We start from the raw sequence: 15,965 nt of genomic DNA, 5'->3' as shown, positions 1-15,965 counted from the left end.
CAATGCAAAAATACAAATATTTCTCTAGTTTTTTCTTGTAAAGTTTATGGAAACATCTTAAGGTCTTTTTGACCGCCCTTTCTTTGTTAAAATACCATTCTCGATTATGGCTTTCTGCTAAGATAGAAAAAAAGCTGAAATATAGCTGCAGATATATATGATTGTAGTTAACATTCTTTCTCGCAGTACTTTTATTTTATTTTGTTTCTCGAAAATTTATATCAACTCTTGTAAATTTTCATTAATTCCTCGATTATGAAAATGAAGAGAGATTTTAAAGTCGCGCACATCCTTTTGTTATTAAATAACAATATTTAAAGATTATTTATTTTCACAACATATGCTCAAAATGGCTGCCCCGTTCAGTAATCCATGTACGAACTCTACCATGTTTAGGTCCACTTTATGGAATACGTGTGTACTGATGTTAATCTCCGTTGTTATGTTCATCTTTAGTTCCTCCAGTGTGTGTGGCCTGTTTTTATGATAGTGTTATGACCTGTTTTAAGATAATCCCACAGGAAGAAAAATCTGGGAACGTCAAATCGGGTTAACGTGGGGGGGGGAGACATAATCCTTTAGAGTTGATACGCTCACCAAAAAACTCGCGCAAGAAATGCATGATCTCATTAGATGTGTGACTGTGGCACTGTTCTGCTGGAACCAGCAATCACGTTCATCATCTTCAAAAAGCGTAATAAACTGTGTGATGATGTCTTTGTACACAACACTGTTCACTGTAGTTTCAAAGAAAAGGGGCCCAGTCACTATTCGACGACGTAATGTGGCACACCACATTCCCATTTTCTGAGAATAAAATGGGTTTTCATGTAACATATGTAGATTTTCAGTCGATCAAATGCAAGTGTTTGACTGTTCACGTAGCCACTATGTTCACGCCTTTTCAGTGAAGAAAACATGGTTAAGCTCTGTAATTCCAAGGTTGTCAACAAATGACCGAAATCATGAACAGTACACGCTTTTCTGTATCCGGATCCTTCAATTCTTGGACACTGTGAATATGATATGCACGAAAGTGTAACCGCTTCATCGCTCTTTGGGTATTTCCATATGAAACCTGATAGGCGTTGATACTTTCTTCAAGATTTTTTCTACGGAATTCGTCTACAACACGTGCATAAGAACGACTGGAAAAATAATGTTCAATAATGAAAACTCGTTACTCTTGGAAAAACGACACGTTTACCAGGCAATAAACAAACCGCAACTGCAAGCGTCGTATGATCGATACACATCACAATGGCGTCTAGGTTTGTTGTTGTTAATACTCATGACACTATCTTGCGGTAGGCGGTAGAACCTTTTCAACTATACTATAATTTTGATGTGCGCGACTTTAGGATCTCTCTAAACAATTTTTTTTATCTTCGGAAGTTAAATCTGTGAATCACACTTTTAAATTTTGATGCCATGTTTAAAATATCTCCTTCTACACGATAGATTCAATAGTTTTAGACGATCTCATGTTGTAATAAACTATATAATATCGAAACAGAGGAACTCTGATTGGTTCATCAAAGTTAAAGTTAAGTTATCAATTTAAACGGACATAATGAAACAAAATTAAACTAGGACATTTTTATATTACAAGAACTTATTTATGTAAATCTCAATTGTATTCTCGTAATGTTCGACCTTACAGGGAAATAGCAACAATGACAACCTGCTAAATCGTAAATAAAACCGGAAATTTATTTTAAAGTTTTTTTACAAATAATGTTATGGAAGAAATTAAAGTAATACCTCGAAAAATGTTTTATGATATTAACAATAATAAAATAAAATATGTATGCAGGAAGAGGTTCTCAGTTGGTTTTATACAAATTTTTTTACGTACGTTCAAGCCTTAAGTAAAAAAATCCCTTTCGGCACGCCGGAAGGCGGAGGTGGATTTCACCGGTGATAAGTAGGGGATAAAAAAGATTTCCACCTTAAAGTTAAGAAAAACTTCAAATTTACTCAATACGACAATGGTTGCATGTGAAAAATAGTTTCACATGTTAAACGACAAGCATCTTCTTACAATCCCAGCAAAATTTTGTCATCCTTGCCGTAAGGGTTGGTCACACCAAAATGTATATATATATATATATAAAGGATATAAATTCTATAAATAATAGAACGTACATATCTAATTTAAGTGTTATATATGCTAATATTTTTTTAAAGATTAATAGATAGAAATGGGTTGTGTATTTTTAGTTATTTGTTGGTTTTACTTTTATTTTGTGTATTTTGGTTTATTAAATAGGATTAGTATTTTTTCTTTGGGTTGTAACTTGTTATCATTGGAATTGTTATCTTTGGTTGTAACTTGTTATCACTTGTTATCATTGGAATGGTGGTGGGAGTATCTACGAAAATGATAACATTCTTAGTTGTGGGGGTTTTTGGTTTTTATTAGATTAGGAGGTGGGGGGTTTATAAATGTTTGCTGGTGTTGTTTTTTGTCATTTGTGGTTTGTCTTGATAAAGTCCTACATCTTGGACGAAAAGTCAAGGTTTTCTGCTTTTGTTTTTGTTGTTTTGTTTGTTTGGTTGTTGACCTAATGAATTGCATTAGAAAATTTTCTATATTTTGAATAATCTTCTAACTTATTTAATTTTTATATATTTTTTTGTCTTCCGTCATTTGACTGGTTTGATGCAGCTCTCCAAGATTCCCTATCTAGTGCTAGTCGTTTCTTTTCGGTATACCCCCTACAGCCTACATGCCTAACAATTGGTTTTACATATTCCAAACGGTGCTTGCCTGCACAATTTTTTCCTTCTACCTGTCCCTCTGATATTAAAGCGACTATTCCAGGGTATCTTAATATGTGGCCTATAAGTCTGCCTCTTCTTTTAACTATATTTTTCCAAATGCTTCTTTCTTCATGCCGCAACACCTCTTCATTTGTCACTTTATCCATCCATCTGATTTTTAACATTCTCCTATAGCACCACATTTCAAAAGCTTCTAACCTTTTCTTCTCAGGTACTCCGATCGTCCAAGTTTTACTTCCATATAAAGCAACGCTCCAAACACATACTTTCAAAAATCATTTCCTGACATTTAAATTAATTTTTGATGTAAACAAATTATATTTCTGCCTGAAGGCTAGTTTCGCCTGTGGTCTTCGGCATTTTACATCGCTCCTGCTTCGTCCATCTTTAGTAATTCTACTTCCCAAATAACAAACTTCTTCTACCTCCATAATCTTTTCTCTTCTTATTTTCACATTCAGTGGTCCATCTTCGTAATTTCTACTACATTTCATTACTTTCGTTTCCTTCTTGTTTATTTTCATGCGGTAGTTGTTGCGTAGGACTTCATCCATGCCTTTAAGTGTTCCTTCTAAATCCTTTTTATTCTTAGCTAGAATTACTATATCATCAGCAAATCGTAGCATTTTTATCTTTTCACCTTATACTGTTACTCCGGATTTAAATTTTTCTTTAACATCATTAACTGCTAATTCTATGTAAAGATTGAAAAGTAACGGGAATAGGGAACATCCTTGTCGGACTCCCTTTCTTATTACGGCTTCTTTCTTATGTTCGTCAATTATCACTCTTTCTGTTTGGTTCCTGTAAATGTTAGCAGAACGATTGACGACACACATACGTATGTACGTACGTACATACATATGTATTTTTTGGTCTAGATGAAATATTTGGACCTTAAAATGTAAAATGTAAAATCCATTTTTTGACATGATTACGATAGTTTCCCTTTTAATATTATAGCTATTCTAGCTATAATAATCGCCGAAAATAATAATAATCAGGTTAATTATTATTAATCAAATTAGTAATTAATCGTCGAGAAAAAAAATTTAAAAATTATAATCTTTCGTCCAGAAAAAAGTACTATAGAGTGAAAAAAATTGTATGTTTTTACTTTTTTTTAACTTGTAGGCAATAGATTCAGGATTACCAAACAAGTGTAAACAAGTAAGCAAGTGTTTGTTGTTGATTTTAAATTTGGCATCAGTCGACGAAGAACAGATGGACTCACAGGTTGTTCCCGTACCTCCAGAGATGGCTGGACCGCAACTACGGGGAATTGGAGTACGAATTGACCCATTTCTTAACGGTCACGGGTGCTTCAAAGCATACCTATGCGTGCGGACGTTGAGACCCTCTGCGAAATACGACTAGAGGAGGACACTCCAGAACAGATGGTCTTCATGTGCGGTCTATTCCTGCAGCATAGGAAAGCATGCTGGAGGGAATTCGCTGTCCTTTCTCCAGATAACATCATGAGGATTATGCTGCGGATCGAATGGACATGGTATACGGTGTACGCGAAGTAGGTGATGATTATCTGTACGAAAATGATGGAAGAATTGCAGGAGTAAGAAATTCCTTCTAAATCTTCCTTGGGGGTGTGTTCATATCATAAGCAAGTCCGACCCTGAAGTGAAAAAAATTTGATTTTAATTTAGCATCGATCTGTAAATTTAAATTTAAATATTGAAAAACTGCTATGAATTATTGTTATTAAAGTACAATAAAAATGAAATTAAATACGTAATTTATTTAAATTTAACAAATAAACCATCTTTTTATTTATTTATTAATATTTAACATCAATAAATAGTGATAAATTATGTTTATTTATTTAACATTTTGTAAAATAAACTTTTGATTTCTTGATGACAAAAGGTTTAGTCGATTTTTATTACTATTATAATTATTGCTATTTTAAATCCACATGTCACTGATAAGATTTTTAATTGTCAGTTTGATTACAATAGAATGATGACATAATGTCTGATTATGATAACTATTTAATATGATTGTTTAATATTATAATTATTATTATAAATTGTTCTGAACTGTGCCTCGTGGCACATGATATTGTGATATCATCGAGCTTAATTTGATTTCATCTCTTAAATCTTATTTATTGTTATTATTTTATTTATTCACCTATGTAATTATATTAAGCACCATATAACTTGGTGGATGACTTTACCGTGTGTTACTGCGTCATAAAAAAAATAATAAATCGTTGAAAAAATTTAATTATATCATTAGAATCATAAATCTCTATGTGTAAATTGTATAAAATAACACTTAAAATGCCATTTTGTGTATTCTTTTTTCTTTTTATTGGCGTGACAATAGAAAAAAAAAACACGGTTTTTGAAGAGGTTTTTGGGAAAAGTAAGTTGTAAATAGCTATAAAAAAAAAAAATATTCGATGGTGATAAATTTGATATACTAGTTCTTCTAACAGTCATTTATCACTTTGTTGAGTATCAGTTTGATTAAATGGTTTTTTAAATTGTTCTTTGACTATTTTTTTTTGCAAAAGAAGCGCGTTCGAGGACCAAAAAGGCGTTTTACGATAGATGTTGTATCGTTGGAATTATTCAAGTGTACACGAATTCGATTATAAATATTTGAAATCGAAATAGTTTCACAGTTTCAAATCTACATCCTTAACGCGTCTCCATCATTTGATTTCGATAGGGTCGGTTGTTAAAAACAAACCTAGCCGCCTAACGAGGGTGAGTTTATCCCTGAATTATTTTAATTCTAGTAGTTAAATTTTATTTTATTATAAGATCAATTTAAGTTGTTAGATTGACATAAAAGTTACGGTAGCATATTAACTAAGGTGTCTAAAAGGTTGTAACCTTTTTTATACTTAAATAAAGGTATAAGTTTTTAAGTTTTATAAATAAAATGATTTCTAAATAATATTAAAAGAGTAATTGTTCCTAGAAATATACTCCAGGCTTGTACGTGAACCAAAAGGTTGAAGATATGCCGTACAAAAAACCCCCTTTGAAGTTTTTATTAATGGCATCCGTTACTGCTCGAAGGATTGATCGGGAATAATTTCGAGTAAGGATTCTTTATATCCATCGGGTTGTTAGAATAATAAGCTTACTTGCCCTTTAAATGATGAATGTTTAAATTAATCGCCGTGCTTTAATTGACACGTGTCAATTAAATGTCAATTTTTATTGACATTTCCATTCTTGGTACCCTTGTTTAACTAAATGAATGTCTGTCACCCTTTTTGTCAATGTGATCGGAAACTTTGGGCTGTTGAAGTTAGTTCTTAAAAATAAAAAAAAATAATTAAAACAGCAAAGCCTAATGAAGAGGCTATGAAAACGTCAAACTTAATAATTTGTTATTCATGATAAAATTTTAATTATTTGCTGGAATAAAATTTAAAAATGTTCTTAATTATATAATCTTTATGACAAGATGTAAACCTAAAAATTCAATCTTATGGTCAATTGAAGTATGTAAATATTTTAGTTTTGCAAGCCTCAAAGAATATTTATCTACATTTTATCGATTAAATTCTGTAATACTGTTTTTGATTGTTCTGTGTTAGAATAAGTTGATGAAAATCGTGTATTACAGAATCGATAGACGTTAAATGAAGCACAATTAAGAAACATGTGAAGGTAGTATCAATTTTAAAAGAACAAATTTTATAAAAGAAATATTAATAATAAAAACAATGAAATGATCAGAGATAAAGAACCTAATGATGATAAATGTTTCTTTTTTCATTGTTATTATTATTATTTTTGTTAATAACCTTTCAGGGACTTTTTTAATATATATAATAAAAAAATAAATCGTTGCACATTCTAAATAAAAATAAATTGCATTTGTTACACATTCTATTCATATTAATTAAATTTTGAATTTATTTTTGAACAAGAAAGTAATTAAGTATAAAAAGGACATATAACATTACGTTAAATAAATTTAAACAACACATAATATTATTAAAATAAAATAATATTTACTTTATAAAATTAAAAATATATAAATAATATTAAAAAATGTTAAGTTTTTTGTAATATATATATATTATTTGTGCTTATCAGTCTGTGATATTTTCTTTTCGCATTTATTAAGATTGCATTTTTCTGGGCTAGATTTACTCTTGTTGTAGCTAATGTCTTTAGTGATAAACTATAGACTGCTCTAGTGAAGTTATACTGACACAGAACTTGTCTAAATATCTTTACAGCTCAGTAGGTAATGCGTAGGGTGAGCTTTGATGATTGTAGAGTTTATATTTCAACCCACCGGGTTGGTCTAGTGGTTAACGCGTCTTCCCAAATCAGCTGATTTGGAAGTCTAGATTTGGAATACAACGAATATTTGCATTATTAAAAAAAAATGAAGAAAAATCTTTAAAGTAAGTACGGCGGAGAAGGAAAAGTACCGTAACGTGCATATAATAACGTTGCTTTGCAATAATGTTGTAACATAGAGAATTCGTTAGACGATCTCAGCAGGAACGGTCGACCTGAGGTATTAAAAGACTACACTTCCATTTACATTCATACATATCATCCTCATTCATCCTCTGAATTCCTTACAGTGGTTCCGGAGGCTAAACAGAAAAAATAAAGAAAGAAAGTTAATCAGTTTCTTGTGGGTTGCAAGTATGAAATTTAGTTTAGTAGTTATTTTATACTATTATGCGAATTTTCATTATGAAGTTATTACTATTTATATAGACTTACCAGTTTTTTTAATTAAAGAAAATAATTAATCCTGATTAAATAGTTATTATTTTGAAATAATAATGATGTATTTAAATTTATCAAATTAATTAAACAAATTAGTTTACTAGGAATCAAAATCTTAATTAATTTCAAATAGTCTAATTTTTTATAAAATCATAATAGGGTATATCTTATTTATTAAGAGTTGAGAGGAGCTGTTAAAAATATTTAAAAAATATTAATGATACTGTTAATAGCCAGTTAGGGGGAAAACACTCCTGGACCCTCGCTGTTTTCGTTATCCTCGTAGTTGTGAGAATAATACTGATAAGTAACAATTAAAGAATACAGACTTTACAAATACCTGAAAAAGAAACTAAATTCCAAAAGATAGAATAGTAAATAATAACTAAAGTACACAGACTTTTGACGAGGAAGAATTCACTTCTCCACCATCAAGGAGGGCTAGGGCCTCATTCTATGGCTTAAAACCTTCCCTGAGATAACCCGATTGTATCCTGAAAATTCGAAAGCAATCGGTCCGTTGATTCTCGTGTGATGCATTTGCAAACGGACGGAAAGAACCTGCCACAAAATTCGCACTTATAACAGATATAAACTTAAAAATAAGAAAAATACATGATATTTTTTTGAATTTTACAATTAACATAAAAAAATAAAGCGATAAAAAGTCTCTGCGTAATTCCAATTTGTTTGTAATTTATTATATTTTAAGAAAGATTATAAATTTGAGCGATAATAAGAATACTAGGAGGGTCAGACTACCTTATTATGTAAAATTTGCACAGTAAAAAGTTCGAATTAAGATGTACTTTTTGTTCTCTCACTCTCTCTCTCTCTTTCAATGTGCGCGCAGGTATGGATGTCACAAATAGGTTTGTAATTCTAGAGAAATTATGTATTCAGTATTCATAAAGTGTGCTCAATGCAGTCATTCACCTGTTGCTATTATAGGTGTGGTTCAATGACAATATGAGTTTAATTTTATAAATTATTTACCATCAAAGATTTACAAACACTTATAATTTTCATTGTTTTATTTACTTACCCTAGGGTTTTTTTATAAATATTTTTTTATTATTTATGTAAAGATTAATTAATTTATAAAAGGTTTCCTGGAATACCGTGTTTGTTGAATTTATAATAAAACAATAAATAAATTAATAAAGGCTTTCCTAGAATTTCTTGTCTGTTAGAACTAAAATAAATCATACAACTATGCAATTCTACGTATTTAGAAGTACCCTAATGAAAAGACGGAAAGTACACCAGAAATAAATACAGATACATAAAAGTAATAAGCTTTACGTAAGCGGAAATAAAACGTTTTTTATCGCTTTTGCCATGTTATTTTTTTTGTTATCGAAAACAACTAGGGTCCCGGGGGTTCTGACCGGTTATTAACTGTATTATTAATATTTAAAAAATATTTTTAACAGCTCTCAACTCTTAATAAATAAGTTACTGTATTATGATTTTATCAAAAAGTATTTGAAATTAATTAAGATTTTAATTCATACTAAACTAATTTGTTTAATTATCTTGTTAGATTTAAATACGTCATTATTACTTCAAAATAATAATTATTTAGGCAGGATTATTTCCTTTGATTAAAAAAAAAAATGGTAAGTCTATATAAATAGTAATAATTTCATAACGAAAAGCGAAGATACATTTACACTTGTATTCCCTTTATCGTCTTGTTGCAAGTGATGACATTTTATTTAATGACGTTGTCCAGGTAGTTTTTTTTAATTAAAGTAGTACAAACATGGATTGTTGAAATCAATCCAGACTATACTTGAGAAAGAAATCATGGATTTTTCATTTTGGACCGATATAACGGCCCGTATTCAAATCTTGTATTATGATGCAGGTTTAAGATGTATCATTCAGATACAAGAGTATGCAAGAGTTTAAGGAATATTGAAAAATTGATCCAAACGAAATTAAATAGAATAGATTTTTTAAAAAACAAAGCTTCCATGACGATGTAAAGTAAATTTAAATCTCTTTATACCGTGTTTTTCAAAATGAATATCGAGATTTTAAAGTTATGTAATATTTATTACGTTTTATTTATACTGATAAATTATACATGAAATGAAAGAGCTACTCAAACAGTTTTTCTTATGTGTTCAATATAAGAACCATTCTTCACGTGACACACATCCAGCCGATAAGAGAGTTCATCCTATAATTTAATCAATAAGTCTGGAGTAATTGATTCGACTGCAACTTCAATCCTGTCTCAACTCAAGTAGGTAAGCTGTGGCACATATACTTGACCCTTCTTTATACACCCCAAAGAAAAAATCGCAGGTAATCAGATCGGGCGAACGTGGACGGCAAACACGCCCTGTAATCTGATCCCCAGCGACCGATTCAGAGGGCTGGGAGAATTTAATTCAACCGATCACGTACAGCGTTATGCCAATGAGGAGGCGTACCATCTTGTTACCAAATAAAGTTCTGTGGTCGTATTTTGCAGTTGAGAAAAGAACCATAATTGTAGCATACACTTGCTTCCGCGAAAAAGAACGGCCCCTAAACTTACCAACGAGATACGGCACAAAAAAACATTCAGTTTTGGGGAGTCTTGTTCACACTGCGCTGTTTCGTGAGGATTTTCTGATCCCCTGATACGTACATTATGAGTGTTTACTTTTCCACTAATATGAAATGTTGATTCGTTACTGAATACGATACGATAAAGAAAGTCTTCATCGTCACGGTGCATCGTTTCATTTGCAAAGCTAGCACGCAAACCATCATCTGTAGACTTTAGAGCTTGCCCACAGCTAAAACTGTTTGAGTTGCTCTTTTATTTCATGTGTAATTTATTAATGTACGTGAAACTTGAGAAATATTAGATAGCTTTAAAACCCTAATATTCATTTTGAAACACACAGTACCTATATTTAGAAGTGGGAGAATGTATAAAATATTTCTTTTAGTTTTGAGAAGGACATGATAGATGTTTACCGGAGAGACAGATAGATGTTTAAATTTATTTAAAGGAAATTTCATTTCTTGAATTTTTTTATACGTTTTCATATTTCTTACCGTGACAGAAAGGGTTCGTTTATTTATTGTTATACATTCATTATCTGTTCTTGTCTTTTTTGTTGTGACTTTTATAAAGAACTTGTACAAAAGGAAACGCCTATTATGGGAGTCAGATTGAAGTTCAATCAGATACATTCACATATCGCATAAATACGGGAATGGGTGTGTTATTCCTTTAGGAACCCTGTCTTGTTATTGGGTGGGTCTTTAATTTTTTGGGAAAATTATAATCTCTTTTTTAACATATTTAAGCTGATAGACGAATATGTTGTGAAACTTCCCTTTGGATGAGGGTTGTTTCCCTCGTATTGGGATTTCTTTAATGGGTTTATTGTCATTTGTTACCATCTATCCCTTTATCACTTTTTCCTTCATTCTCATTTTCGGTTCCGTGGATATTGATCTTACTTGCAAGATTTTTAGAGATTTTGGAGCCAGTGAGTCCTTTGTATGTTAGGGTGTCTGATTTTCCATATCTACGCAACCAAGAGGCCTAATGAGTAAAATCCCTATCGTTTGAAACTGGGGCTCCTTTGCACCTACTAATCAGAAATTCTCTCTCTGAAATTAATGATAAATTTTTTGTATTTTATATCTATGTTGAAAAAAATAAAGGTATATTTTAAATAGTAATTCGCAAAATTTGTAGATTTAAATGTCTACTGCAGTTTGGTGAGTTTGACATGCTCATGTGCAGTTATATTATTCTATTCTAAAAATGAAACGGTAAATAATTTCATTCTTCATTTTGTCATTTTTGCGAAGGATTTTCACGTTGAGTACGATTCTGTCGTCTCAAGTAAGGTCTCCTATCAGTCTGGTTATGTTGACTTACACATTCAATCACAATCAGTGTAAGAAGCGGCTTCTAACTGAATTGAATCCTCGAAAGGAAATGACTTTTAACTTTCCACAAAAATAAAATTTACCTTCTACAATTTTTTTTTTTTTTTTAATAAAGCTCCTCATATATTACCGATCTTAATTTTGGAACTTTGACTGTAGAAAGCAGTTAATCATTCGTTTTTTTTTTAGATTTTACTAATAATTTAAATACCGAATAGTTAAACTGGAAGGTTTCTTAATTTTCTAACTTAACAGGTTTTTTGATATTCGAATGAAAAACTTCAGTTTTATTTTTACAGAATTTAAGTATGATTTCACTTTTTAAATTTTACTACAAAAACTTAGAGCTTTTTAAATTTTGATTTACGTCACGTATTACTTATACATGCAAAAAGAAACGCTCATGTATTTTAAAGTTAAGCAATATAATTCTATTGTGAAATAATGATATGCAGTAGAGCGAACTGCATATTATCATTGTTATAAAGTGTTATTTTTTTTTGTAGGAGAGTTTATGAAAACAACTTGACACTGAGTCGGAACTCACGTGTATTGATATTTTACAAGGGTCAAGGGAAGTTTACTGACCCATCCTTGGTTATACTTATATAGTCCAAGAGATTTAATGATTTTTTTTATGTGTTTACTATTTTTGTAAACAATTATATTATTTTGATTTGCACATTAACATTGTATAGTACTTTTTTTATCATTAATTTATATTTTTTATCAATTTCTTCCTGAATTTATCAATATAATTTGTAATATTTATCTTGAACTATAATTATTATATATTAATTAGGGCAAAAAAAAAGATTGTTTTTTTCACTTTGGAACCAACTATAACATTCTTTTTGTAATAGGAATTCAAAACATTATTAAATCTGAACTATGAATTTGTTTTGTGTATAATTTGTATAATTGTAAAAATAATATCTCCTACAATTAATAATTTATTTTGACATCTGAAAATCTATATAAAAAAAATGTAAATGTTCGTTTGTTCAAAATCTTAAATCTCCGAAAGTTCTTGCAGTGATTGCTTTGAAATTTTAACACAACGTTGCATTCGAATACGCGCGGTTTTTTTATATACTAAAGATGTCAACCTTTGAGGTAAATACATGCGTTTTTTGAAAAATAGCGCTATATGTTGGATGTAAAAGCAATACACGCTATACTAAATATTTTACGATTTCATTCCAATGTTTCCGATATGTGTGTTCGCTACAGACTAAAAAACTACTGGACCGATTTACGCGCGGGGAAACAGAGAGAAAGGGAAAAATCGGAAAACGGAAAAATATTTGATATATTTGGCTGAAAAATCATTGTAAGAATATAAAAGAAAAAGCTGACAACACAATTGTGAGACTTTCCCGTCATGCAACGTTTTTCTGATGCACGGCTAACACACATAACATAATTTAAAATATTTATCATTTTATTTAAATATATTATTTTTTATTTATTTAATTCAGTGATTCTAACTAAAGCGCGCGCGCATACTGTATTTTATTCGCGCGCGTGTGGCGATACTAGCGGCCACTTTAAATGCTTTTTTACACTTTAACTATTATTAATTTATTTAATTCTACCGCTCACCTGTGACGTTACAACATAGCAGGCGACTATGTTGCATATTGTCAAGAATGGTAGACCTTAGACTGTACATTTCAATTACATTCATACATATCATCCTCATTCATCCTCTGAAGTAATATCTTAGGATAGTTCCGGAGGCTAAACAGAAAAAAAGAGACGACTACAGCAACTGTATGTCAGTGCTACACTAGCGTTCCTAGTTGTAAGAGGGGATACTAATGACGCACTGTACCCACAAGTTTATTTAGAGCATTTTTCGGGTGGGGGTGGGATTTTGCAAAAATGATTTTTGCAAAGTTTTCAAAGACCTTTTAAGTTGAAAGTTTAATTGCATCAATAATTGTTTAATGATTATTGTTAAATGATTTTTGCAAAGTTTGCAAAGACCTTTTAAGTTTAATGTTTAATTGCATATATACGTAGACGTAATCTGACCAGATTTGGTCAAAATCGGTTGAGCAGTTCTGGAGATATAAGGCGTGAAACACCGAACACCACATGTACATGCGAACATTTCTGTTCGGTTTTTGGGTTCCTTAGATGTTAAGATCTGATGAAAATCGCATATGCTCAAATTGGACCGATTACAATACTTTCCCTTCTAAAGTTACAGCTCTGCTATAGCGCTAGGCGGAAAAGTAAAAACTGAAAGACTAATATCCTCACAAGACGGGGGACTATTATTTCGTATAAATAAGGATTTTTTGACAAGAGTGACAATCGCAACGGAAGTAACCATTAGCATATTATGGAGAGATTGAAAGCAATAAGATGAATTTTTTTTAAATACTAGTTTTAATGATTATATATTTTATGAAAAAAAAATGAATTTAATATAGTGTATCAGTTTTACAGTGAAAATATTTTGTTCTATTTAAAAATTATTGACACTATGTTTATGGGTTTATAAATTTAGTTTAAAAAGAATAATTTTGTTTTCAGTTAAAAGCTAATAAATTGTACTACGTCTTACGTATTGGTTATTTTCTATATTTATATATATTTATGTAGTGTATATAAATATTAACATCGTCAGCAGTTTTAATAATAGCAGAAGATAAAATGACTTTTAGTATGTGTTTTGCATTCAGTATAGTTTCAATTATCATTTATTTGTGTGCTAGAATAGAAACTGGATAGTCAGTCTTTTATCTCTAATTGAAGTATTTATTATATTTGCATTTGCATCACCGATTGTGAATGAAGTCAGAAGATTATTAATTTTTTTTTGTAGTACACTGTTAGAAGTATGAGATCAAGAAATTATACTTTTCGTTGTGGTATGCCATTTTTAAAATATTTTTTAATTTTTAATTTATTTTTAAAATGATTACTAAAAAAAACTCTGCGTGAGTGTCTGTGTGTATGAGTGCGCGCGTCTGTATTATATATACGGGTGTCACGAGAAAATAATTATTTTAAAAATTATTATTACCTGAAGCAAATTCGTTGCATTTCTCTAGGCAAGTAATCTAAAAGACGCTAAAACACTATTTGTCTAGGAAATAATATATTTAACTCTTTTCATTGACGTGAATGTTAATTGCTTAAAAGTACGATTTGCCTTCAATATTATTAAGTAGTAGTGAAGTATTATATGTACTAAAGTAATATTAATAAACACAAAGAAAGGAGTTAAATTAAACTATTATTTTAATATAAAACAGCGAAGAGGTAAACAAAAAAATTAAAAAAATCTGTAACAGTTCATTTAAATTATTAAACTATCATTATTAAAAGACGTATTATAAAGACGTAATAGCTGAAATAATACCAATCAAAAAAAAAAAAAAAAATCAGCACTTTATAAACAGATAAAAAATTCTACATGTTATTTTTTTTTTTTAAATTAAAAAAAAACTAAATCTCACTAAAGAGGTCAAAATTGAAAGTCTATTATATATGATGAATTTCAGTTCAAGATTTCAGTTTATACTTTACTGAGTGGGTTTGTATAATATTTCAGTTTTCAAATTTTATTTTATTTTTTAAATGTAGTTAAAAATTGTTTGATAAATTTTTTAAGTATTTTTTCTTTATTTACGTATTTCTTTTTTTTTATTAAAAAAAAATATATTTATTTTTTCATGTCTTCTGTTACTTTTAAATCAACTGATGATGAATGTTTAATTATCAAAATCCCAATCTAATTGTGAATTTTTATTTTTTGTTAATAGTCATTCAGCATTTTTTATTTTTTATTTATATACACAGGATTGTATTCCAAAACTATTTTTATATAAAAAGCTTACAACAAAGTTGTAATACTTTACTTGTATTGGTTATTTATTCTTATATAGTAGAAAAATAATGATGTATGAAAATCCACAAAAAAAAGTTTTAAAACTTGATCAGCTCTCCTATCCCCAATATTGCATCCAAAGTATTTTTTTGTTTGTTTTGGGTCACTTACGCTTAGGAAAACACAAAAACAAAGCAGGATAAATCCTATAAATAAAAAGAAAATATTTTTTTCAATTTTTAGGGAAAAGGAGATTTTAGGAAAAAACGTTTTTTTAAAAATGGTAAGATAAGCATGTACGCATGTACTGAACTTGATATAAAGTGGGGTTATATTTGCAAAATTTTGAAAAGATTTACTCCAAAGAAACTATCTACTTCACCCCGTGGATATATTGTCCCCCAAATTTTTACCAACAAATTCCCTCAAATACAAGAGTCTCTGTACGAAATTTCATTAATATCGGTTTATCCAGTCAAAAGTTATTAAGCTTCAAACCTATCAACACAAGTACATACATACATTAACCTCTACTTGGGGTTCCTGGGTCATGAAACATCGAGAAATGTAAAAAAAAATACCCTTACCTTATTTTTGACTGATTATTATATTTTCCTTCTTGCAGCGTAGCTGTAAAGCTATGAAGCCGGGAAAGTAAATTTTTTTTACTTAAAATTTAT

At 29.9% G+C, this 15,965-nt stretch overlaps 1 protein-coding gene across 4 annotated transcripts in view; it reads left to right on the top strand.

Moving 5' to 3' along the window:
* Cipc (Clock interacting protein circadian) overlaps positions 1-15,965 on the top strand; it is a 207,368-nt gene that overhangs the window by 93,876 nt on the left and 97,527 nt on the right. The window contains exon 1 of one of the 4 annotated variants that reach the window (XM_075370821.1): positions 14,133-14,323. The exons of the other annotated variants lie outside the window; for them this stretch is intronic. Within the exon in view, the coding sequence (XP_075226936.1) occupies positions 14,293-14,323 (31 nt within the window). The 5' untranslated portion in view covers positions 14,133-14,292. Of the gene's footprint in view, positions 1-14,132; positions 14,324-15,965 lie in introns of those variants that run through there. 4 annotated transcript variants of the gene reach the window in all.

This window comes from Lycorma delicatula, chromosome 7 (assembly GCF_047948215.1).
Source record: "Lycorma delicatula isolate Av1 chromosome 7, ASM4794821v1, whole genome shotgun sequence".
Classification (NCBI taxonomy): Eukaryota; Metazoa; Arthropoda; class Insecta; order Hemiptera; family Fulgoridae; genus Lycorma; species Lycorma delicatula.
This window is presented reverse-complemented; position numbering and strand designations above follow the sequence as displayed.